Here is a 26,983-nt window from a genome sequence, read left to right as displayed (position 1 = left end):
ACGCAACAGTAGTAACAATGGATGAAGTTTTGTGATCATGCGAAAATTCAAACTCGATATTTTGACTGATTCCAACTCAGGATTGATCACTGATCATGTTTTCATGATCTAAAAAGGGTGTGTGTGTGTGTCTATATTTTGGAGATTTTTTGAACACCGTTAGTCCTACCGAACTGAAACTAGTATCGGTTACTAAAATTCTAATCGATACGACTTAATTTTTTTTCAAATTTTTAAGTTGACCGGAAATGGTACCTCCCCTTATATGTAGGTGTCCTCTTTTTTTAAGTTTTTGAATTCAATTATCTCCCAAATCGCTAACAGAATCGGACTGAAATTTTTTTAAGTGTAATAAAAATTATAATCTTTATAATCTTATTTTTTTTAAATATTTTTACCTGAACCGGAAGTAGTACTTTTACTTAGAGAATCGAGGTTTTTTTTATGTTTTTCTCAGAAACCTTTTGGTTTATTGTACTGAAATTTCATATCTAGAAGTTTAAGCTTAATACCAAGTTGTGTATAAAATTTAGTAAGCATCCGTTAACCGAAAGTGGCAGTTTACTCTTGTTCGATTTTTCTTACACTATTTTTTTTTTCAACCCCTTCAACAGGTGTGCTCTTCACGAGAAAAGTATAATCACGGTAAAAGTGTAATTCAAGTATAATCCTTGTATCAATAGGATAAAAATAAATAAAATCATTGGATTTAATAAACCGGAAGTGCGATTTTTCCTTTTAGAAAAGTCAAAAATGTTGTCACACGATTTTTTCCACACCCCTGAACAGTTCAAGCTGAAAATTTATGTTATACTTTTTATGTACTAACTTAAATTTGATAAGGTTTTTGATTAGAATTCGTAAACCGGAAGTAGTAATTTTTTTAAAACAATATTTTAGTATTTTATTTTGAGCTTTTTAATAATTTTTATCTTCTTGGTATTTTATGTTTATCTAATATATAATTTGGAAAGAGAATATATATGTATGTATGTATCCTTCGTTCGTAGAAATCCGTGACGTCATCGATCAAATAATTCGCTTTTTTTAATTCAAAGGATTCGAAGTTCCCGGGGGCTTAGGCGCCGAGGGCGAAGCCCTAGGGCTCCGCCCCCTGCGGGGCGCCGACGCCGGGGGTGTACATATAATTTTTTATAAGAGACTTTCTATACATATATGTTTGTTTATTCGTGACAGTCAATTTAATAAAAAAAATAAACGAGTATTCAAATAAATTTATATACAATAAAACTATTCAAATAAATTTATATAAAATAAAACTATTCAAATAAGTTTAATAAAATGTTTACTATTAGATTAGTCATGTTTAAACGGCTTATTTTACAAATACCGAGCGAAGCCGGGTAATATAGTGATGTTAATATACATACATAGTGATGTTAAGTAATAAAAAATAAATTAACAAAATTCGAAGTAGAACTTTTGTCTTGTGTAAGTTTCCCTACATTTGCGCTCAATTTGTATCGAAAATGCTCTCATGTGTGAACGTGTATGTATGTATGTATGTATGTATAATTATCGAATTTGGTTCTTTATCCTTCTTATATTCCTCAAATATATAGATAAAGTTGTCGGTTGGTCACATCCGAATTTTTTTTTTGTATATATGTACATATATATAAATAAATACAATAGATACTTGTTAAAAAAATGTATGTATTTTCCTGCAACGTCACAGTTGATTTTTAATATTCTTTTACGCATGAATATACGAATATTGCGTTCGCAGATGAGCGTCAATCAAGCGAGTAGGTACTTTTAAAGGAAAATTCTTGCGTATCACGACTCGGACCACTTTGAGTAATTGCCAACGCAAGGGCCGGATCTGATGATTGCAATACACTCACTATGCTAATTTTACAGCTTCCAATACGTCTCTGATAGTTTCACATCATAATTTGCAAACAACTGAAACAACGAGTTTTTACCGTAAACGCACCTCGCCTCGGTTAGCACTGCAATTTTCCCTTCGAGTTTATGCTTATAAAAAATACGCCAATTATAAAAAAATATTATGTATACACAAATAAACAGTATGTACTCGGTATTTAATAAGATATATGTAGTGTGAAAAAGAAAAAATTATAAGCGTCTAAACAATTAAAATCTGACAAAAAGAGAGGGTGGCGGAAAGGTATATATTAACCAGCAGCGTGGTCTAGTGGTGAGTATTGAATTAGTTCGTGCTTAAGGTCACGGGTTCGATTCCCACTAAGAGTCTCGTTGTTGGCCAGACCAGACCTATAAGTCTATAGTCTATCCGCTATCGATTGCTCGGAGCTCTCAAATCTCCACTGTCTGTCTGGCCTGAGCAGTGTATAATACTGTTGCGTAGAGGTGGGTGGAGGATCCAAGTAAAAGGCCAAAGTCGTTTCACAGCATTTATTGGTGATTAAGGAGATACACACACTGGCAGGGCTCCGTCCAGAATGTCTTGATATCACCTAAGTACCGCCTTATAATAGATCGGTCGCTCAGGGCATCTTCGACGTCCGGTTACTTCCCTATTATTTAGCCATGTATTCCCACGACACTCAGTCGCTGTCACTTCTGAGAAGGGACCAATAGCGGCCAATTCGGTGGCCATTGTTTAGCCTACTTGCACTTAGTCTGGAGATAATCCTTGAAACCAATTATAACGGTCACTCAGTCTCTGGGATGCTACTCGGCCTAATCCGATTGCACTTACTCGGCGGTGTACGTAACAATACATTTCATATCTAGTACATTGTGGTGTGTATTATTTATTTATTTTTTACATATTTAGCAACGTGGTCTAGTGGTGAGTGTTGAATTCTTTCGTGATTGATGTCACGGGATCGATTCCCACTAAGAGTCTCGTTGTTGGCCACACCTTAGTTTGTCGAGGTAGATCGTTTCTTATCAGAATTTGCCAATTTTTATGATTTTCATTGAAACGGTTCCTGTAAAATTGGCTTTTCCCTCCCAATTTTCTGTTGCAAACCTTGAGTTATTGTTAAATCTCAGGTTTCGCCAGATTTCTCACCAAAGATATCTCTGTGGTTGTTTATCGAATGTAAAAATTCGTATTGTTACGTGAAAAATGTTATTAATCGTATTTATACGATGTTTGTAACATGTGACCATAGATGTCATGCATTGTTTCGATTTACAAGTGTATGTATGTAATGATTATGTATTTAGATGTCTCGTTAATTATGAGTTTTCAATGTCATGTAATAAAAATTAGACATAATGACGATCTGGAGCTAATCTGTAATGTCACTATGGCGAAATTGTAAAAGATAAATAAATAAACAAGTGTACTAACCATAAGACATCATTATGGTCAAAATTGTTATATTTTTTAAACGTCTATTTTTCACAATCGTATTGGCGGAATTGATTTGAATATCTATTGTTGACCAAACCGCGCAAAATGGCAAATTTTCAAACCTATCAGAAGAATGTAGGATATAATATACATATGTATATTGTCAAACCAATGAGCGAAGTGAAATATACATAGAAGAGATTTGTAATAGATAAGTTTTATACATATTATGTAATATGTGTGTAATATAAAATATGTATATGATTAGGTGCAACGGCTCTAAGCATACTATATCTATGCAAAATAATACGATAAATTCTCGGCACAATTCGAGGAAAACTGAGCCTTACGTCATCATAGTCATCGGCAGCACGCTTAGATACCTCAAATTCTCAAATGTTTATATACTCGTTTATAAACACACCAGTGCATAATGGCGCGTTCAAACTCGTAGAAGGAAACTGTAGAGGTGTAAAGGTGAAATACAGGTTGATCGTGACACATCCACTCGCAACCAGTTTTTTTTCCACTGTGTTCGATTTTTTATAAACAAACATAAATAAATGGGGTCTGAATAAATAAATGATCCAAACCCCGGTCGTAAATTCGATTTTTCAGTTCACGTGTGCTGAATTACAAGGTATAAACATAATATGTCTGATCCACACGTATTGTATACATAAATCATAAACTGTGGTGAATTTTTATGTGCAGTCGAATTCGGTTATTCAGAAGCTCGTAATAAATAACCAAGTGAAAAATATCATATGAAATAATAAGGAATTCGAATAAATTTCATAATCCTATGTGAGAAAAATCTCTTTCATTAGGCAAATGTTATATTTATTTGTTTTATTGTTACAATCAATATACACTCGTCATTACAGGTCGCTACAATGCGACGAGTGTACGATATCGGTCAGAAATACAATCAGAATACATAGCATATAACAATTAATCAGTACATAAATAATAATCATAGAGACATCTTTGGATTATTTTTAGATTTTTGTGCACAATTTTTATACATATAATAAACACGAAATTATAGAGATGTCTATAGAGATATCTATAGATTTCAGATTACTGTGCATAATTTTTACAAATTATACACACAGATTTTGTGACAACAGGAAATGATCTAATACCAATTTTCAGGAACCGTTTCAACAATGATCAGATAAAATTGGCAAACTCTGATAGAGAAACGATCGATTTGGCGTCACAAAACCCCCAAACCTAACCAGCAGTTTGACGAGGACTCGAACCTTCGACCTCAGTGGTGCTGAATATATACGCTACCATTAAGTCAAACTGCTGGCTATATGAATGATATTATTATTATAATATATCATTCATATAGTTATAATTATATTATTCTAACCTATTTGTCTGGTAGTCTGCGCTCATCGTTGCTTTCATGATTGATTGTGATTTATGAGTGGAATTTTGATTGACTTGCATTTGGGTCTCACAGAGATGTTTTGTATTTGCAGTTGGTTCTTATTTATTGGACATTCGTTATGTTATATTTGATATTATTACGTTATCTGCTATTATTAATTACTATTGTTTTTTATAATTATGCATAAATGTATTTTTGTCTGTGTATACACATATGTACAGTTTGGCTTAATGGTAGTGTATATATTTAGCACCACTGCGATCGATGGTTTGACTCGCCAAACTGCTGGTTAGATTTGGGAGTTTTGTGACTCCAAATCGATCGTTTCTTTATTAGAATTTGCCAATTTTATCTGATCATTGTTGAAACGATTCCTGAAAATTGGTAATAGATCATTTCCTGATGTCACAAAAATCTTTGTGTACAATTTGTAGAAATTATGCACAGAAATCTGAAATCTATAGATGTCTCTATAATTTCCTGTTCCAATCTAAAAATAATCCATAGATGTCTCTATGATTATTATTTCTGTACTTTATTCATTATTGTATTCGATGTTTATTGAACGTACTGTATACGTTGTTGTCTGACCGTTCTCGTACACACGTCGCATTGGAGCGATCTGTAATGATTGATTGTAATAAAAAATAAAATAAAAAAATATATTTATTTTTCCCATTCCCTTCTTTGTTTTTTTTTTTATAATTTGTAATTATTATTATTATCCGCTATTATATAGCTTATAATTTTTATGAATATGTTAAATGTGTTGTTTTTGTATATACATATGTATATGTTTTATTTTTGTCATGTCTAATTGCTTTATTTAGTATTTTGTTTCTTTTCTGTTATATTTTTAACCACTGTGGCGCATTAGGAATTCTTTTATATAAACTTTAAATAAATATGTCTACGAGAAATGTATATACGATGTTGGTTATACATATTGGGAAAACCTGTCATTTGAGTTCATAAAGAAATTGCAGTATAATGAACCCACAATCTTGCCAGCTCATTGCAATAACATTCTCAACTATGCACTTTGTTTTGACATAGTATTGGAATGGCAAAAGTGAATCAGCTAGCCAAAGGAAAGTTGAAATTCGTGGATATTTATACTAGTTTCCGAGTATAAAGTATAAAATTCCAAATGTATAAAATTGGCATTGTGCAATAGCAAGCCACGATAAGCTGATGAGGCAGGATATGAGTTGCTTGCGGTAATTAATCACATCGATACAAACATAGCTTTGATGTCAGACCATTTTGAATAGTTGTATGTATGTAAAACGTGCCACCTACCTATGTACATATAATATTTATGTAGGTATCACAAATGTCGATAGGTCAAATTGTAGGTGCGTATTTTGGCAAAATCTTCCTCAATGTTGGTATCAAATATGCGAAAAGCAAACGTCAACAAACCAGTCTCACTACAAGTAATCTGACGAGGAAAATTTAAATTCTCTAGCTACCTCGCATTTATTACTCACTTGTGACGCAAATGAAACCCATTCTAATGCTGGGCTTTTCTGTCTTTTTTTTGTTATCTATTTGAAAAAAATTGTCACTTTTGATAATTCTTATGACCTGTAAATATAATATACACGGTGCTGATAATATTTATGGCCTCGTGTTAGCAATATTTTATTGTTGACAGGCTGGAAATTGAAATGAGACCTCTATCGAATATAAATAAAACTTAAAAATGGCTAATTTAGTTTCAAATTTTAAGGTCAATATATAAATAAAATATAATGTCGATCAGTTTCTTCATTCAGGTCATTGTTTTTCAAACTGTGATATAGAGAGGTTTACGAACCATAGCAACCGCATAGTGACCATGACCGTTTTATTCATTAAGTAATAAAAAAACATAATTGTACTGAAATTGATTATTTTTTATGTTTTCATGACACAGTATCAAATTGACAGATTTTAAAATGTATTTTTCTAATTCAAACGACTCAAATTGATTTGAAATCTTAATCTCACAATTGTTGTCAACAAATCTCTCCGTACAAGAAAAGAAACAGATGAATGAATCTGATTCTACTTTTTTTTATTAAATATTCAGTTCTCTTGGATAAAGCGTTTGCCTTTTCCCATTCCACAAATTAAAATTAAAAATAAGATGACAAATATCTGCACTTGCCTCATATGTATGGTTTTCAGGCGTCCCGATCAATCGGGATTGTCACCAGTTTTAAGTCTCGTGTCCCGAACAAACCTCACGGGACGCCCAAATGTCCCGGTTTACTACTTTTTAAATTCCTACAGAAGTTTTTAACTCGGAATTAAAAAATATGTAACATAAACTATGAATATAAAGTCGATGTCTGGATCAGACAGTCTGGTACACACTACAGTAATATTCAACAATGAACTATTCTTCTGTCTTATATTTTCTGGAGAACTATGTGTAGAAGGGCAACAAAAAACGTGTTTTTTATTAGTTCTTTCCTGATTACAAACAGAAAACCTCAGGGGGGATGGAGGGGGGGCAAAAGTTTAAATTTTGACGTAGATTTATATTCTTCTTCTTCTCAATGCCCTGACCGCATCCAACCACCTCATCGATTATTTGAAGATATCCACATGGGTCTTCAGCGGCTCGGAACAGATCTTCGGCGCTCATATCGGTCCACATGCGCATGTTTCGAAGCCAAGACAACGTTTTCCTGCCAAACCATTTTTTACCTTCTATTTTCCCTATGGTTATCAAACGGAGCAATTTTGGAACCCATATCATGTGTCCGAGGTACTCCATCTGTCTTCGCTTGATGACAGAAACAAGTTCCCTGTCTCTCCCTATCATGCCGAGGACAGCTTCATTTGATATTTTTTTGGTCCACGGGATCTTCAGCATACGCCTGTAAGCCCACATCTCAAAAGCTTCGACGCGGCTGATCATCCTGGTCTTCACAGTCCACGCTTCACATCCATATAGTAACACTGTCCAGACGTTGCTCTTCGTGAATCTCAAACGCGTACGAAGATTGAGATGCTTGTTTGTAAGCGCCGCCTTCATTTCGATAAATGCTGTTCTAGCCATCTCAATGCGGATTCTGAAATCTTCATCTGGATCCACCTCTTCATTCAGCGAGGTACCCATGTATTTGAATCTTTTCACTCTTTCTAACACCTCTCCATCCAACGTTAGATCACCGGTGTCTGTTTGCATTCTATCTACTATATTAACTTTTGTCTTCTTAATATTTATGCGCAGACTTCTTCGATTGCTCACAAGGTCTAGAGATCTTTGCAGGTCTGCTAAATTTTCAGCGACTAGTGCCGTGTCATCAGCAAGGTGGGCGGCGAAACAATCACCAATATTGGTGATTGTTTCGCCGCCCACCTTGATACCTTCCGCTTCTTGGAGAGCATCGTGGAAGGTGGATTCGGTGTAGGTGTACATTTATTTATTTATTTATAGTTAGTTTTGGACCATTGTGGCATTACAGGAAGAAACTAATGCGCCACAATGGCCTACATTTGATAAAGAAAACCAAAAAATAAAAAGCAAAAATGCAAAGGCAGAAAAACATGATAAAATGAAAATGAAAAAGGTGTAAAAATCAAATAAATAAAATTCTCAAATCCTATTCTTAGTTTCACAAAGAACAAAAAAATAAAAAAAATAGTAAAATAAAATAATATCACAGCGAGGCCCAAATGGAAGAGAGTAGATTAAGATTCCACACATACATCAAATTCAAATTAAGAAAATAATGATGAGCGCAGGTTACCAGATAAATATGTTTAAATAATATCCGATAATCTACGCTCACTTAAGTGGAAAATATCGCATTCAGGCATTTATATAGATGTAGATATGTATGTTTTAAAATTAATGTATTTATTCAAAATCAGTTAGAATGTTTCGAATCAGATTAAAGGGAGGATTATGAGGAGTTTCAATAAAAAACATTTGTTTTTTTCCAAATACATTTCAGTAATCAAAATATAATAACCTTATCAAATACAATCGAAAAAAATGTAATATTACAATTTCAATTCCACCAATGTCGGTGCAGCTCGCTGACACGTACGCGTATTGCAATATTACACTCGTCCCCTTTCAAAAATCGTTGGTTTGCACAGTATATGTGTATATATACGTATATAATAATATACAACCATCATTATAATGATCCATACAAATATAATTATCGTTGGAATACATTCACAGGAGTGTGGAATCGGCGAAAAATGGTATACATTTAGAATAATCGTAACACATCGAAATTGTAAATGGATATTACAAAAATTTAGAACGTATATTTATGTATATATGTATATATGTAAGAGTGCCAAGAGTTACTCGTTTATTCATTTCACTGAGACAAATCCAATCCCACACTGCGTCTGCGAAATCGAACGTATATTTTTTGTTCAAGTGTGCGTTACAAACACGGTGCTTCGGAGAAAGCTTCAGCGATTACACATCGGTTAAGCTTTCGATAAAAGCTGAGGCATTTTTTTTGTTTTAATTCACATTATTTTGCACACCCAATGAAAAGCTTTATTTTAAAATATCAAATTGTCTTCCGTCGATAAATAAATTCATTTATTTATTTTAAATAAACATTTCTTTTTACGACTTTTACCTCGCATTCGTTGCACTTTTGATACACGTCGGCTGGCTAAGTAATTCATTCTTTCCTTATCAGTATATCGATATTACAAATTATCGTGGAAAATCGTGGAAACATTTGCAATATATAAATACAATATATATATATACGGCAAAAATTGGAAATAGCAAACAATCCACAGCAGTATACGTAAATCTCCTTATGTTTTAATAAGTTAAGTCAGGATAAAATTAATTTTCATTAACATTCAAATAAATGCACTCGGGAATATTTTCATCTTACAAATATAATATTCACAAAACAAGGTTTGCTTAGGAACTCAATGTCTTTTTTTTTGGATGCGGCTATTTTTACGCTGCATATATGTATGCACATACAATGTGGCCATTTATAAATAATGTATGCACTTATGTATTAAGTTGGCAATTAATTAAAAACCCACTATCATGTTTTCGGTGTAAAAAAATCATTATATTAAATCTATTAGTGATAGTGAAAATAAAGTAACCATTTAATTGAAAATACCGATCAAAATCATTTAGCTGTATAAATAGTGAAATTATATATATATACATACATACAATATGTATAAATAGCCACATCCATTTTTTTAATATCAAATTAACATTTAGCTAGACAAATCCGTCATTCCATCATTGGAATAATTTTTTGATCGTTTGATTTTATATATATTTATTATGTACATTGAAGATGTCTAGAAAAATGTTTGAATTTAAATTTATTCGTACCGTAAGATGTTGAACATTCAACGCAGTGCAAAAATTAATACGGACTCGTGTGATTCAATTAGTTTACTTTTAATTTTCCGAAAATTATTAGGCAATGCGTACACAATGCTATAATAACCTAACCCATTAAGAATTAAATTAATTAAATATTAATTTGTAATTTATATATATAATAATAATAATAATGTATCTTTATACAAAGCTGAAATAACTTTTTTTTTTAATATATATAACAAATTAACTATGCATTCATCGTCAAGCATTATATGTTCATGTACAATAATTGATTATGTAAAAAAAATACTTTGCGATATTTAAAAACATTAAGACACGTAATTTTATATATATATATATATATATATATATAATGCAAATCATCGTTTGGTAATATCATGTGTATATAAATCTCGGCATAAAAATATAATGAGACATGTTTAAAAATCAATCATCGATCGTTGGTTTTTTTGGGACAAATTCAGCCAGAAATGTATGTATAAATAACTTTTATAAATATATAATAAGGTCAGAGAATGATCACAATTCATATATATATTATATAGTATGTATAATTATATTACAATTTGTTATTTTACATATATTCATAAAATAAAAAAACAATCACAGTAAAATATGTACATAATTCCTTACTTCTTCTTCTTCTATAGTGCTTCCTCCGTTTCGAACTTGCTCTAAATCTTTACTTTTTTTTTTTTTTTTTGGTACAATTTACGTAAATAATTTCTATTGATAAAAAACAGTACAAAGGCTCAAAGCGGAACGAATGTCAATATCTTTAAATTAAACGTCTCGTATCTTTTTTACTCTCTGCACAATACACGTCTATTTGTTATTAAAGCTTGTGTGTATCATCTATTTTTCTCACTGTTGGCCTTTCTTTATATATATATACATATTTTTTCAACGACAAGACGCCAAAAATAATAAGAAACGTTTCAAAGCAAGCGACACACAACTTAATAAAAAATACATTCAATCAGAAATGTGTAAAAGTAATGATTTCTAAATATAATCTCTTTCTGAATTGTTCACTGAGTTATCACTTGCTTTAGGATAAAGATTGCAATTAATCCAAAATCCAGAATGATCATTTAATTTAATTACAAACAAGCAAACATTTGATGTATCAAAAGTTCTTCCTTATTTTAATTAAAGAACAAAAATTTAATACTAAAATTGAAAGCATATGGAAACTATGGGAATATTTTTGGACTTTTCTGCTTCAATGATATAGTGAGTTTCATAGACCATAAAGTGGTGTGTAGATGTATCCAGTATAAAGTTGAGAAACGCTTGCTTGAAACTCATTTCAGAACTGAAGAAAACAATATTATAAAATATACATGTACGTAATACGTAATTTTGAAAAATTTACCTATTGAGACTATTTAAAAATTCACTTTAGATTTAAAATATCCTTTGTACAAATGTGAGAATAGAATCGGTAGTTCGATTTATAATACGTATGTAGATACAAAGCTACAAATGAAACATACACCTTTGAAAAATACGCTGCTCGTTATACGTAGGCTAAAAGTGACAATTCTATTTTATTTTTGTTAATTAATTTAAATATCGTTCATATACTTTTTTTTTAATATTATATAAACGTAAAAAACCCTATCGAGTGTATGTAAATTATACAGTCGTGTCGTTCCCGGGGAGGAAACAGGATAGAAGATATTTGCGACCGGATCCGTGCGGTCGCAGTCGTCGAACATTTTTCATTTATCATCTTAAAAACGATGGGTATAAAAAGTGGGTAGTGATCACAGGTATGGCATAGACTAGAAACGCAAAATTACTGAGCGCCGAGTGCGCACTCCTGCTGTTGTACTCGCTCGACTGTGCGCACGTGCCTGAAACAAATATTCAAACAATTACAAGACGATTCGTATTACATACATATGTAAATATTGAATAGGTACATATGTACGGAAGACGACGTACCGTTCATGGTGAGGTTGTAGGCACGGTCGCCTGTGACACCAGGTACTGCAGTTCGGCTGCACGACGCGGCCACAGCACTCAGATGTAGAGTCGGCCTCTCTCGCCCCACTAAATTCCGGCCTCGATTCGACCGGCTCAGAAATGAATTCGAATCGCTGTTGCCATTGGAATCTGGAATGTTTGAATTCAAGGATTTATATTATACATTTGAAAATCTTTAGTCTAGCTTTCAACTAAAATGAACTAATACATATATAACACTGTTCGACTAATGACGGCTTTTTTTTTGGTTCAGAGACGAGATATGACTTTTCTTATAGATCTATGCCCAGTAAACACAAATTTGGTAATAAAAAATGTTGTTTGGCTCGATATTCGGAAATATATGGGTTTTTTAAATCGCGCGATTTTTCTATATCTTTGTGTTGTTCGGTCGATGTCTCAAAATCTGTCAATTTCCTGTTCAAAATGAATATTGGAATCTATAGTCGGGTATTTTATCTTTCATTTGTAGTACTTTTTAACTTTCAAATCTCTCAAAGTAGTCGTCCAGTTCAAATCAAAAGTCAAAAGTACGTATTTTCACTTGGGATTTTTTCCCACTGTTAATACTATTTTATATTGAAACATGTTTATTGGGATAGTGTTTTGGCCACACTATTTTTTGTTTTCGTTTAAAGGGGTTAATTGGAAGTGTGCTGAATTTGAAATCGGTAAAATTGCGAGCTAAAAGCCCGTACTAGTATTTATTCGTATTTACACGAATCTGAATTGAATTTATAGAGATAATATATTAAATTGTGTTTATATGAGAATTAAATAAAATTCCACTTAGAAAAATCATATTTCTACTATTCTTGTGGATTAATAACAAAAATTCGTTTATTTTATCGAGGTAAGCCAGTTATCAATAGAATAAACATGTTTCAATAGAAAATACTCAATATAAAATAAAAGATAAAATACCCGACTATAGATTCCAATATTCATTTTGAACAGTAAATTGACAGATTTTGAGTCATCGACCGAACAACACCAAAATATAGAAAAAACGCGCGATTTAAAAAACACATATATCTCCGAATCTCGAGCCAATCAACATTTTTTATTACCAGATCTATAAGAAAAGTCATATCTCGTCTCTGAACTATTTTTCGTGTCGAACAGTGTAATTATACAAATTGTAAATATGTATGTAGGGTTGGAATTGAACGAAAGGTTGATGTATAGGGTATGGCTGAGAAAGAGTGTGTTATGAGGATGATGACTGATTGTGGGGTAAGGGATGAAATGGGTAGAGATGTCAACGTCAGTAGCAGTTAGACCTCCACTCCTAGCGATCGGCCGTCAAGCCATCGCTGGTATTGTTATAATAAACAACATTACTGAAAATCGCACGTGTTTGGTCTTCACCTCGCCCGCCACATCCCAACCGTGGTCCTGAACAGCACTATCTGCCAAGATTTATACCACATGTATGTGGGAAAACAATGTAGAAAAACTGATAAAAATTCAGATACGAACCATTGCCGAAGCCGGTCATTGTATACATAAAACAATATCGTCTAGGATCCGTAGAGGCACGAGCCGTTGGTGAAGCTATCAAATAGTGAACGCCCCTATCGGTCCAGCTGCCGTGGCAAGAATACGCTGAAATCAAACAAAGTATTAATCAAACCTGTATCTTTCAACTGTCAAAAAGAAAAAATTCGGATGTGACCTACTCACGACTTTATCTACATATGTATTTGAGAAATAAAAGAAGGATAAAAAATAAAATCCGATAGTCAAACATACATACACGTTCACACGTACTGGCTATGAAAGTATTTTCGATACAAATTGAGTGTAAATGTAGAGAAACTTACACAAGACAAAAGTTCTACTTCCGGTTGTTGGATTTTGTTCAAATTTTTTTTATTACTTAAAATCACTATAAATATTGTACAAAATAAATATCAAGAAGATAAAAATAATTTAAAAGGTAGAAATAAAATACTGAAAGTGTTTTAAAAAAAAAGAATTCCTTCGGGTTTACGAATTCTGACTAAAACCGTATCAAGTCTAAGTTAGTACATAAAGAATATAAATATAAATTTTCAGCTTAACACATTCAGGGGTGTGGAAAGAATTGTGTTCACAACATTTTTGACTTTTCAAAATGGAAAAATTCCACTTCCGGTTTATTAAATTTAGTCATTTTTTTTATTATTTTCATCACTTGAATAATACAAGAATTAAACTTGAATTTTCTCGTGAAGAGCACACATGTTTAAGGGGTCGAAAAAAATATTGGAAGAAAAATCGAACAAGAGTAAACTGCCACTTCCGGTTGACAGATGCTTACCAAATTTTATACATAACTTGGTATTAAGCTTAAACTTCTAGATATGAAATTTCAGTTCAATAAACTAAAAGGTTTCTGAGGAAAACGTAAAAAAACTTCGATTCTTTAGAGTAAAAGTACTACTTCAGGTTTAAAAAATTTATAATTTCTATTACATGTAAAAAAATTTCATTTCATGTCTGATTCAGTTAGTGGTTTGGGAGATAATTTAATTCAAAAACTTAAAAAAATAGGACACCTCTAAGGGGAGGGACCATTTCCGGTCAAATTAAAATTTAAAAAAAATTTACGTCGTATCGATAAGTATTAATGTAGTATTCTAAGCTTCAGTTCGATAGAACGAACGGTGTTCAAAAAATCCCCAAAACACACCGAAACACAGAAAAACGCTCACACACATTTTTTCTAGATCATGAAAACGTGATCAGTGATCGATTCTGAGTTGGAATCACAAAACTTCATCTATTGTTACTACGTACATAGATAAAGTAATAACGAAAGCATACCACTAATTGAACATGACGATTTAAACTCCAACGTCTCTTGAGATCCGGTACAGCCCATAGCGAGCGATTCATAGCTGCCGATGGGACACTCCCTGATTGCCGGCTGCGTCGATTCCTGACCGTCGATACTCACTGTAAATGGTTATTGATAATATTATGAAAAGTTGTTAATCTAAAATACAGTGTGATTAATAAAAATGCAATTAGAAATGAACCTGTCGGTAGTTGCTGTCTTCGTTTTCGCTTTTCGGCTAGCGAATCGTATACTGTGAATCTACCCAGTTGAGGGCACGATTTTGGATGTAAAGTAGCAGCTGTAAAAGATGTTTTTATTTGTTTAAAAAAAGTTATATAATGATGTCGAAGACAGGTTAGAAAACTTATGATTCAAGCCCTGGTGCAAAGATTCTATTTTTTGTAAATTTACTATGCAGATTAACTCTTATTCTATTGTATTTGTATTGAATTTCATAATAATTTGTATTCAGATTACTATAAGGATAAACTGTTAATGTCTGAATTTTTAAAAACTCTATGAATAACTGTGTGACTGTCACAATGTTATAATATGATTTTTATATCCTTTCCTTTTGGGCATGCTTGGATATAATTCCCTTGAACTTCGGAGAAACTTCTCATTAATTCGTTTTGTTCTCCAGCTACTACGTGGTAATAAGTCAAGCCCGCTGTTGCTGGAAACGTTGGGACTTTATATCCCTAATAATTATGTGCGTGGTAGACATTATCATTTGATGGTTGTACCTCCTGCTCGTACAGTTCTTTTTAGAATGGCTTCTATTCCCAGAGCTATTCAACTTCTCGATGAAATCGTTGCTGCTGAGCCTGAATGTGATATTTTCCACCTTAGTGAGCGTAAATTGTCAGATATTATTCTAACCTATTTGTCTGGTAGTCTGCGCTCATCATTGTTTTCATGATTGACTGTGATTTATGAGTGGAATTTTAATTTGGTCTCTTCCATTTGGGGCTCACAGGGATGTTTTGTATTTGTAGTTGGTTCCTATTTATTGGAACTGGCTGTAGGTGCAAGACATTCCTTATGTGATATTTTTACGTTATCTGCTATTATTAAATGCTATTGGTTTTTTATGATTATGTATTTTTGTCTGTGTATACATATGTATATATTTATTTTTTCTTTTTATAATACATTCCCTTTTTTGTTTTTTATAATTTGTAATTATTATTATCCGCTATTCTATAGCTTATTATTTTTTATGATTATGTTAAATGTGTTGTTTGTGTATATGTATATATGTTTTGTTTTTGTCATGTCTAATTTCTATTGTTATTATTTTGTTTCTTTTCTTTTCTGTTATATTTTTGAGCATTGTGGCGCATTAGGAATTCCTGTGATGCTACAATGGTCCAAACTTTAAATAAATAAATGATAATAAACATACTAATGAGAGTTGTATATGTGGTCGTCAAGGAATCGAACTGTTGACAAGCATCGTCGGGATTCGTCTGCCAAGAGTCTGTCTGTTGCACTTCAATAACGCTATTATCTCGACGATAGAACATCATACAGATGTGTCCGGAATTACTGAAATCACACAAAAACAAATCATCAAACAATTCCCCGACACAACTTTACAATTAATTCGGAAGTAGTATCTCACCATCCACGAGTGATATGCGCCACAATTTGGATGTAATTATTGTCCGTCGGATGCAAGAGTATGGAGTGGCATACGAGACGCATTTCGTTGCCGGAACCGTTATCGTTTGAAATCTAAACATAAAAAACATTTATACAAACTGTCTAATTGTATTGTCTTAGTGAAGGATGAAAATGTGGCAACCTTGAGCGTCGCATTTCTCAACGAGAAATGATAGGTGCGACTGTGATCTAGGCTGTGCCACGTGTGATGTTCCGTAATCCACGAAGGAAACCGGCATCGGTTGTGATGATTGTCCACTGAAAAGTTAAAAGCCACTAATTTAACTTCAGCCTTTTAAAACGTGGGGTTTCATTAATATGTTAAGTATATGTATGTACCAGTGGTGAGCTTCAGCATTTTGCCACCTTCCGTAGTAGAGACGAGACCGTTGCACGTCGCATCTCCCGATTGAGCTATATCGTACGTCACCTTTCCGTTGTGATGATTGCCCTTATAAACGAAACATCTGAAAATCGAATACGGCAAATTATAAACATTATAATATAATACTGTTGCGTGGACGTGAAGGGGGGGGGGGTTTCCAGAATCGGAGAAAGACGCAGGAAGATGGGTAGTAGCGGTTTATTCGTGTTCTCTTGGCGGCGGTCCGGGCTGGAATGAATTCCATGCCGAGAACGCCCCATATTTATACTCGCTGGACACAGTACACATACATACATATCTCAACAATCATTGGTCGATGAGTCAGACGATGCCTTTGGCCGTTGCATAGGGCTAATTCATTCGTGGAGGCCTTTTTTGGCGGGAACGAGAGATCAGGTGATCCGCGGTCGTGAACCATCAGTCCACGAGCGCCACTCACCTAATCTCTACGTTACATTGCCCCCCTCTTAAAGAGATCGTCCCGATCGACCCATCGATTACAATTATAATTACATGTTACAATTACAGTTATACACACACACACACACAATTCAGGATGATTCTTCTTCAGCGGGTGTGGCCCGATATTGAGCCAGGCGATCCAGATGTACCACCATGCAGCGTGTAGAGTTTCCAAACTCTTTCTTGATGCGATATACGACGTCACTGATGCGCTTCATGATCAGATACGGTCCCTCCCAGAAAGATTGGAGTTTTGGCGAAATTCCCACGTGTCTGGCCGGATTATATAGCCACACTCGTTCGCCTTCCTCGTACCGGGATTCCGATGCGCGAATGTCGTATCGCGCCTTCATTCGGTCGTGCTGCATTTTCAAGTGGGTGCGAGCGAATCGATGGACTTCCGCCATTTGTTCGACTAGTTGTGTAGTGTACTGGTGTGGGTCCCTTGGTCCATTGTCAGGTGGGGGCCCTCCATACAAGAGGTCTGCAGGCATCCGCAGCTCTCGTCCATAAAGCAGTGCTGCTGGTGATGTTCCGGTGGCATCGTGCTGTGCGGCTCGATACGCCATCAGAAAGTGTGGGACTAACTTGTCCCAGTCTTTCTGTCGGTTTGCCACGAATTTTGTTAGGTGAGCCAGTAGTGTTCGATTTAGCCGCTCCACCATGCCATCCGACTGTGGCCTATATGGAGTAGTCCTTGTTTTGCGGATCCCCATGAGTTGCAGTGCTTGCCGGAATAATTTCGATTCAAAATTACGCCCTTGGTCCGAGTGCAGTTCGTTGGGCACACCCAGTCGTGTGAAAACTTGGTTTACCAGCACTTCGGCCACCGTCTCTGCCTCTTGATTAGGTATGGGGATCGCCTCTGGCCACTTGGTAAAGTAGTCCATAGCGACGAGAACATAGCGATTTCCTCGCTCTGTTGTTGGTAATGGTCCAAGGATATCGACCGCCATTCGTTCTAAAGGTGCCCCGGAAATGTACTGCCGTAGTGCTCCTCTGTTTTTCCGTTGTGGTCCATTATGGGCTGCGCATACCGCACAATTTTCACACCAGCGAATTACGTCGATTCGACACGTCGGCCAATAGTATCGCTGGCGTATGTTCTTCAGTGTTTTATTCACACCAAAATGTCCCCCAGTTGATGAGCTATGGAATTCCCTTAGAAGGTCCGTCGCGCGTTCTTTTGGTACGACCAATTGTCGTATTTGTCGACTTCCGGTTGTACTTTCCCAGTTACGGTACAGTTTGTCATCTTGTACCGCCAGAGAGTCCCACTGGGCCCAGAGAACTTTTACTTCCGGCTCTTCTAAGGATACTGCTTCCCACGATGGTCGCTGTCCGGTTCGTTTCCAATCAATAATTTTCTGAATGGTGGCATCGTTTATAACTTCCGGCTGAATTCCCACCAGAGCTATTTTAACACCGGTATCTTGGTCTTCCGCTTCTTGGTCCCGTTCTTCCAATCGCGAACATTTCGGGCAATCTATTCTACATGGTCTTCGTGACAGCGCGTCCGCGTTTCCATGTTTCCTTCCAGGCCGATGGACTATATCTGGGTTGTACTGGCCCAGTATCTCCAACCATCGGGCAAGTTGTCCTTCCGGGTGTTTAAATCCGCTAAGCCATGTCAATGCAGAGTGATCGGTTCTTATTGTAAAACGTGTACCCGCCAAATAATGATGGAAGTGTTGTATGGATTTCACGAGGGCGAGTAATTCCTTTCGGGTCACGCAATAATTTTGTTCCGCCTTATTCATTGCGCGACTGAAATATCCGATCACTCGTTCCTCCCCTTCCTGACGTTGGGATAGTACTGCTCCAATACTGTGTTGGCTTGCATCCGTATCGAGGATGAATTGGTCGTCAGGTCGTGGATGCGTCATCACGGGAGCCGTTATCAGTGCCTCCTTTAATTGCTCGAACGATTTCTGACACTCTGATGTCCACTCGAATTTTCTGTCCTTTTCAGTTAGCCCATGCAGTGGTTTTGCGATCTTCGCAAAGTTTTGTACGAAGCGCCGGTAGTAAGTACACAAACCTACGAAGCTTCGTACTTGGGTCTTTGTGCGTGGGACGTCCCAATTCTTCACAGCCTCTATTTTCTTTGGGTCGGTTGTAATTCCTTCTGGTGATACTCGGTGTCCCAGGAAGTCAACCTCTCGATTTAACAATTGACACTTTTCGGCGTTCAGTTTCAGGCCAGCAGCCTGCATTCGTTGTAGAACTTGTTCCAGTTGTTCCACGTGTTCCTCAAAGGTGTGGCTATGTATGATTATGTCGTCCAAATAAACCAATACATGATCCTGCATGTCTCCTACAACTTGCTCCATCAGCCGTACAAACGTTGCCGGTGCATTACACAATCCAAACGGCATGACTTTGAATTGGAACAGGCCAAATTCCGTGGCAAACGCTGTCTTTTCACGGTCTTTCATGGCTACAGGTACTTGCCAATAACCACTCTGCAAATCCAACGTGCTGAAGTACCGTGCTCCAGCCAATCGATCTAGAGTGTCGTCTATCCGAGGAATGGGGTGCGAGTCCAACTTGGTGACCGCGTTCAAACGTCGATAATCAATGCAGAGGCGTGAAGACCCATCTTTCTTCTTCACCATCACAATAGGAGATGCCCATGGACCGGAAGCTGATTCTATTATACCTCGTCGTAGAAGATCGTCAATCAGCTGCCTGACTTCTCGCTTTCTGGCTAATGGTGTCCTCCTCGGTGCTTGCTTGATTGGTTTGGCTTGTCCCACATCGATGTAATGTACAGCTTTCGTAGTACGGCCGTGATCGTCCTCGTTCTGAGCAAATGCCACTACATTCCTTTGTAACACTTTATGTACTTGCTGCCGTTGTTCACACGATAAACATTCCGCCAAGGTTTGCTCTAGCTTTGTGATTGTCAAGTTTTCCACTGATGCGTTCACTCTTCGTAGTTTAACTTCCACTCCAGACTCAGCCAACGATATGTTAACTCCGATTTTCCGCATGAAGTCCACTCCTAGCAGGACTTCGTCATGGATATCGGCCACGGCGAAATTCCATTTAATTATTTGGTTCATGAACTTGATCTTGACCTCGATCCATTTTACGATATGTAGGTAAGAAGGAGATTTAGACGCCTGTCTCGCTCTCCTCCTTTTGTCGTTCAGAACTTTATACCGGTTTCTGGGGAGTTGTTGATACAGTTCTAAATTTAGAACAGAAATCTCTGCGCCGGTGTCGACAACCATTTGACACGGTATGTCACCAATCGCTCCGTCGATTTTCGGTGACCCTTTTGAATTTAACGAGTACAGCACGGGTATGGTGTTGGGCGTGGTGATCATCGTATCCCGTTCTTGGATGATCACTGCTCGTTTTCCGATAATGGGGCTTCGGATCTTTCATCGTCTTCACGCGAGTCGTTGAGTCGACGTGCCGTGGTTTCTCGACAATTCCTGCTTATATGCCCCAAACTTCCACATTTCCAGCATCTTATATCTTTGGGATCTTTTGGTTGAGAACCCCACTTTGTCGGTGAAGCGTCTTGGGTGGGCCTTCTACTGTGAAACGCGTGCTTCTGCGGCACGTGTCGTGATGGCTGTAGTTTCGGCCAATTCTGGATGCGGCCTGACGTGTCTTTGCTGGTGCGAGCGAATTTTGTCGCCTCGTAGACCGCCTCAGCGACTTTCACGACTTCCGGAAGACTCGTGCTTGGGCTTAGTCTAGCCACCGCTGCTTTGACTTCTGAGTGCATGATGCTGTTTATGAATATGCAAACGATCACGCGTTCGAGAGCTTCGGGCGCGACGACACCCGCGAAACTCAATTCCACGTGTTCCGTGATGCTGTCCATGTGGGCCGTCAGTGACTCTTCCCCTCGTTCTGGATCCCATTTTCTTCCGATGGCCTTCTCGAAGTGTTGATATACGGAAGTCCGATTGCCGTAGCGCGTTGTGAGTTTCTCCATTAGTAGCTGGTAGTCGTCCTGCGTCTCCTGTGGAAGCCGGCAGACGTAGTTCATGGCCGCGCCACGCATCGCTGCACACAGCCTCGTCGACAGATTTCGTGCTCCCTGAAGTCGAGCTGTGAATCGGAATCTCGCCAGAAATTCCTCCCAGGAACCTGACCCGTCGTATGTCGGGAATTCCCGGTATACTGTGCCACGGTCAAATTCATTTACCGATTCATGAGTGATATGCTGCGGTGATAACCGCATATTAACCGATTCGTCTTTTGCTGGAGCTTCTTTCTGCGCCGCTCGTAGTGTCGCCATTTCCCTTTCCATGGCACGAAGTCTGTCGTCCAATTCTCGGGTTAGACTTCGTAGTGGCGTTGCGTCGATCTCCGGCGGTTGCTGCTTCCTCGTTGCTCTGCGCATTTTCAGTTCTGCTGGTTGCCCGTCAATGTAAGCTCGCTGGGTGGTCCTCTCTCGCCTTTGAATGCCGCCAAATGCAATGCGTTACCACATAAAATGCGAATCGCGGCTTACACCACAACCCATCAACCGAATGTTATGCTTAAAGCTATTTGCAATGAGAATTGCATTTTTCTTGCTGATTTCTGTCCATGGTACGAAGTAGCTCAGCTTTCGTCAGATCTCTTCGGTCGCCGACGGTTTCTATTTCTTCGTAGCTCTGCTCATCTCCGATTCCACTTGACTGACACCAGTGTTGCGTGGACGTGAAGGAGGGGGGGTTTCCAGAATCGGAGAAAGACGCAGGAAGATGGGTAGTAGCGGTTTATTCGTGTTCTCTTGGCGGCGGTCCGGGCTGGAATGAATTCCATGCCGAGAACGCCCCATATTTATACTCGCTGGACACAGTACACATACATACATATCTCAACAATCATTGGTCGATGAGTCAGACGATGCCTTTGGCCGTTGCATAGGGCTAATTCATTCGTGGAGGCCTTTTTTGGCGGGAACGAGAGATCAGGTGATCCGCGGTCGTGAACCATCAGTCCACGAGCGCCACTCACCTAATCTCTACGTTACAATACTATACGTATACGAATCATACTGTCATCACTCAATTGTTAGTAAAGAAAAAATAAATGCACGTGAAATAGTATGTAGTTTGCTTTTTGGGAATCAATTTGGGTTCTGGATTTTGAATTGAACCCGAAACAACCTTTGCTATAATGATAAATTCATTGAACATCATCTGATAAATAAAATCAGATTGTCGATTTAGAAAAAAATATATGCATTTGAAGAACAATCATCGCGTAAAACAGGCTGACGGCACATAAAATTTTATAATAGTTTTTAATTAATTTTCTAATTCATAATTAATCATTATTCAATATTCAGGCCAGGGAGGCTTATTCATAACCAGCAGTATGGTTCGGTGTTTGCGTTTATGTTTAGCGATGAGAGGTTACTGGGTTGGATCCCGTGCTTATCTTTAATACTGTTGGTCAGACTTGGATATATGTGACTCCAAGTCGATTTTTTCCTATCAGAGTTCGCCAATTTATCTGATTTCATTGTTGAAATGGTTGCCCCATCAAATCGCTATGTCACAAATATCTGAATTTGATATATGTACAATATGTAAAAATTTATGCACAAGTCTAAATACATAGATGTCTCTATGGATTAATTAATTAAAATACAGCAATTTATGTAATAAAAATTCTACAATGTTTGTAATCAATTGTCTAGGAAAGCGCATTGAGTCTACCTGTTAGTCCTTCTTTAAATAAAAATAAAATAACTTATTACTGATAAAAACAACTAGGCTTTTGTATTTAATATTTGTACGGTTGGACGCTTAGGTAACAGTCTGAGAGTTCATAGGGGATTGAATTTAGTAATTTGACCTTTCAAATGAGCTGAAAACGAAAAAAAAAATTTATTTTGAATAAAAATATCAATAATTTTATTTTACTACCGCCATCTATGTTTAAAACTAATAAACAAACGGTGGATAAACGTCAACGACTATCTCGCCGGGCAGATTTAAAACGCGTCTTACACGATATTTTTGCACCATCGTAATGGCGGAGGATCCATTTACTTATATTGATGACCAAAATGAGCAATATGGCAAAGTATGAAAACGATCGGATAAGAGGCAAACTTTTTCCTGTAAGTGAAACGTAAAGGAGGTATGTAATGAAGATCATTTTGTAATTGCTGGACCCGTTTTCAAAATAAAATTGAAAAACATATAAGAATCGTTTGTTTAATATTATAGGATAATCTATAATTTTTGTGTCTATAGTGGCAAGTTTGGTTTTTGAAACTACAAAATGTATTGGAAATTAGATGACACCACTGCATATTACTGTAATAGCAACAAACCTATACGAATCCTCATCCGTCATTCGTCTATTAAGTTGAGATAGTTTTCCTACAAGGTATCTTGTAGAGCCTTCCTTCCACGTGGCTAAACACACTAGTTCTTCGACTGAAATGAAAAACAAAAATGGTTATAAACAATCGTTCACATGTATGTATGTCATAGTGATGTTTAGATTCGAGAATAGTTACCGTTGCTCTCGGTCGAAGCGATGTCAGGACACGCCTGATAATTAAGTAGTAATCTAGAGTCGTCGGTGCAACTGTCTGCTCTCGACGGAGGATTGACGCAGTCTCCTGACCCCCTTAATCGTTCAAAAAACAAGGTTTTATTACACTGAAAATGCTAAGTATTGTTCGTAAATGTTAGATGTACTCTACCTGTTGTAGGAAAAGGTGAAAGGAGCTGATTTAAAAGGGCAAGGTTGCGGTTTAGGTGGAGGGTCTTGTCTGAACATTGAGAACAGTGGAGCGTCTCCGCTAATGTATTCGCACACATCGTTCAAAGGTGCTTTTTGATCACAGTAAGCTAGAATCAAATTATGTGTTCAATATATTAGTTTTTAATAGTACATATGTATAAATGATATACGATTGAATTGTGTATGTAAAATCAAGTTACTTTCCAAGTGAATTTTTAAAAATTAAAGTACAGTACCGTGCATTGAAATCGCATCATCTCTAAATATTTTGAATTCTTGGTAGAAGGTCCTCTACTTTCTTAAGTACTCTTTTTTATTCAAAAGTGTAGTATTTCGAACATTTTGAGGTATTCTAACTACGATTTGTGCGATACATGGCGAATTGAGCGAAACTTGACGTGGCGAAAAATTTGCAAATAATTTGACTTACACCCTATCGAAAATTTATGGGCCATTATAAAGCAAAGGGAACAAAAACAACACCCTGGGACAAATTGTGAGTTAAAAAATACTATTAAAAATGTATGTTTTGAAGAAATTTCGGACGAAATGCTAAAAAAAATCGTATTGTCCATGCAGGCACGTGTCGAGGCCTTCATAAAAGCAAAAGGAGGGTCTACTAAATATTGGATTATTATTTATAATTGTCTTAAGTCAATTGCCTTTGTATTTTAATTCATAGAAAAATATATACTGTAATATTATTTTAGTTAGAGACATTTGAAATAAATAAAAAAAATTACCCTATTGTACATGTTTTTTTTTAAATTCTTATCTCGTCTTAATTTAAGAACATAAACAATCTTTTTTAATCGTAAAAGATTTTAAATAGTTACAAACATATAAAAAAACTCGTGTTACTTATTAGCTACATGTAATTAAAAGAATGATTTATTTAAAAATAGCCTTGTAAAAAAAGTTTTTTAAAAACAAACCTCTTTATTAGTTTTGTATATAATATTAAGATATAGAAATTATTATTTTGAATAAAAATACAAATAATTTTATTTTACTACCGCCATCTGTGTATAAAACTAAAGACTACATAGACGTCACCCAGATTTCAAATTTGCAAACTTCAAACGCGTCTTTAACGATATTTTATCTCTATCGTAATGGCGGAGGATCCATTTACTTATATTGATGACCAAAATCAGCAATATGGCAAAGTATGAAATGGATCGGATAAGAGGCAAATTTTCCTCTGAATTGTAATCGTAAGTGAAACGTAAAGGAGGTTTGTAATAAAAAAAACGAAAACATCGAACAAGTGATGCGATTTCAATGCACGGTACTGTATATATATAACTTTCACCAACTATATAATAATAAATTAATTAATAATTAATATTATTCAGTATGAAAAATTTCCCCAGTGACACATTGGGAAAACTCAGTCTCATAAATATAGCAAATATTTTATGGATTACTAATGCAAAAATACAAAATATTATTTATATAGTAAGAGATATGTAGATTGCCCAGCGTTGCTTGGGTGAATAAAAGTTAATAAATGAAAAATAACATTTATGTTATTTTCAAATTAAATCATTGTCTTTCATCTATTCAGAAGGTGAGACATTGGTTTAAAGTTATCAATCAATAATGTTTCTACGACAAAAAAGAAACACTTACATTATACTATACAACAAAATTAAATGAAATGAATTAATTTAAATAACGCAAGATTGTAACGAACCCTAAATTTTACAATTCACTGTGGCAAAAAGTAAATTAAATATTCTAAATAGATTAATTCGGAGGTTGCCGTGAATAATAATTTTAATACACAAACGATGCTTACTTTCTTTGTACTGTAAAACACTAGGATGCTTTTCATGTATAACTATACATCTATAACAATTGTCCCCTCTGAAACAAAATGTGAAGAATTGATCAATAACAAGTGTTTGATACATGAGGGAAATAATAAAATAAAAAATGACTGTATTAATAAATACCTGTCGTGAAGAAGGAATTTATCTCCCTGACTTTCGTAACACTCTCCTTTGGTTTCTATATGTGAAGAATTGACTATCAACGACTGTTGCACTCCAGACTGGAACCATTTCCCTGCCCACTGAGCTGGAAACTCGCATCCTCCTGAAAATAAAGTAAAAAGAAATTAAAGTAAAGTTTAAAAAGAAGGAAACGTAACGGTCGTTTAGCATTTGAATTGATATTGAAATGAACGGTCACTTAATAAGTACCACAGTCTCACTTTCCCTCTGCCGCCGCGCCGGCAGATTTGAGTCGAGGGAACGCAATAAGGATAAGATTAACTTAATTCGATCATTATTTTGTAAATGGCGTAAGTAGTAAAATTGAATGGGCCACTTTGTTCAAATTTGTATCGCTTACCTTCATTTTCAACGTTTTAGCACTTGAATAATAATACGAAAGTCTAACGCAAAGGAGGGTTAATTTTATTACTAACACAATACCCACACTAAATTATATGCTTTTAAATTTTTTAATAAGTGTCAAATTTACAAAAAAACTACATGATGTGAAGAAATATTTCCGACAGAGACATACATAAGTATATAGTTAATTAATTTTAAATATTAACTGTACAATCGTTGCAGTGGCGCTGTATTCGCTGTTAGTTGAAAATTAATTAAAAAATTGCGAATATGGATAAATCGGAAGATGGATAAAAACGAACATATAAAATACTATTATTTTCATTTCAAAAAAAGTTCTAATGAAATAGATATATGTATAATATAATATATTATGTTATAACGTCGAGATTATGTGATTGATGCTCGTCAACCACTGGTTTACTAGAACTGATTACATTGTTCGACACGAAAAATGGTTCAGAGACGAGATATGAC

The 26,983-nt window shown here is 35.7% G+C and overlaps 2 protein-coding genes across 2 annotated transcripts in view; both read right to left on the bottom strand.

The window, feature by feature from the left end:
* Positions 1-4,176: 4,176 nt before the first annotated feature.
* Positions 4,177-26,983, bottom strand: part of LOC143909990 (uncharacterized) — a 152,036-nt gene continuing 129,229 nt past the window's right edge. The window contains exon 3 of the mRNA XM_077428316.1: positions 4,177-4,637. The gene's annotated coding sequence lies outside the window, so the exon portion shown is untranslated. The remainder of the gene's footprint in view (positions 4,638-26,983) is intronic.
* LOC143909988 (uncharacterized) overlaps positions 10,728-26,983 on the bottom strand; it is a 171,639-nt gene continuing 155,383 nt past the window's right edge. Inside the window, exons 2-15 of the mRNA XM_077428314.1 lie at positions 26,102-26,243; positions 25,945-26,012; positions 24,100-24,247; positions 23,911-24,023; positions 23,722-23,827; positions 16,913-17,040; positions 16,716-16,831; positions 16,533-16,645; positions 16,314-16,456; positions 15,105-15,203; positions 14,890-15,021; positions 13,561-13,686; positions 12,037-12,207; positions 10,728-11,945 (exon numbers count right to left, since the gene is read on the bottom strand). Of these exons, the coding sequence (XP_077284440.1) occupies positions 11,818-11,945; positions 12,037-12,207; positions 13,561-13,686; positions 14,890-15,021; positions 15,105-15,203; positions 16,314-16,456; positions 16,533-16,645; positions 16,716-16,831; positions 16,913-17,040; positions 23,722-23,827; positions 23,911-24,023; positions 24,100-24,247; positions 25,945-26,012; positions 26,102-26,243 (1,733 nt within the window). The 3' untranslated portion in view covers positions 10,728-11,817. The remainder of the gene's footprint in view (positions 11,946-12,036; positions 12,208-13,560; positions 13,687-14,889; positions 15,022-15,104; positions 15,204-16,313; positions 16,457-16,532; positions 16,646-16,715; positions 16,832-16,912; positions 17,041-23,721; positions 23,828-23,910; positions 24,024-24,099; positions 24,248-25,944; positions 26,013-26,101; positions 26,244-26,983) is intronic.

Source organism: Arctopsyche grandis, chromosome 3 (genome assembly GCF_051622035.1).
Source record: "Arctopsyche grandis isolate Sample6627 chromosome 3, ASM5162203v2, whole genome shotgun sequence".
NCBI lineage: Eukaryota > Metazoa > Arthropoda > Insecta > Trichoptera > Hydropsychidae > Arctopsyche > Arctopsyche grandis.
This window is presented reverse-complemented; position numbering and strand designations above follow the sequence as displayed.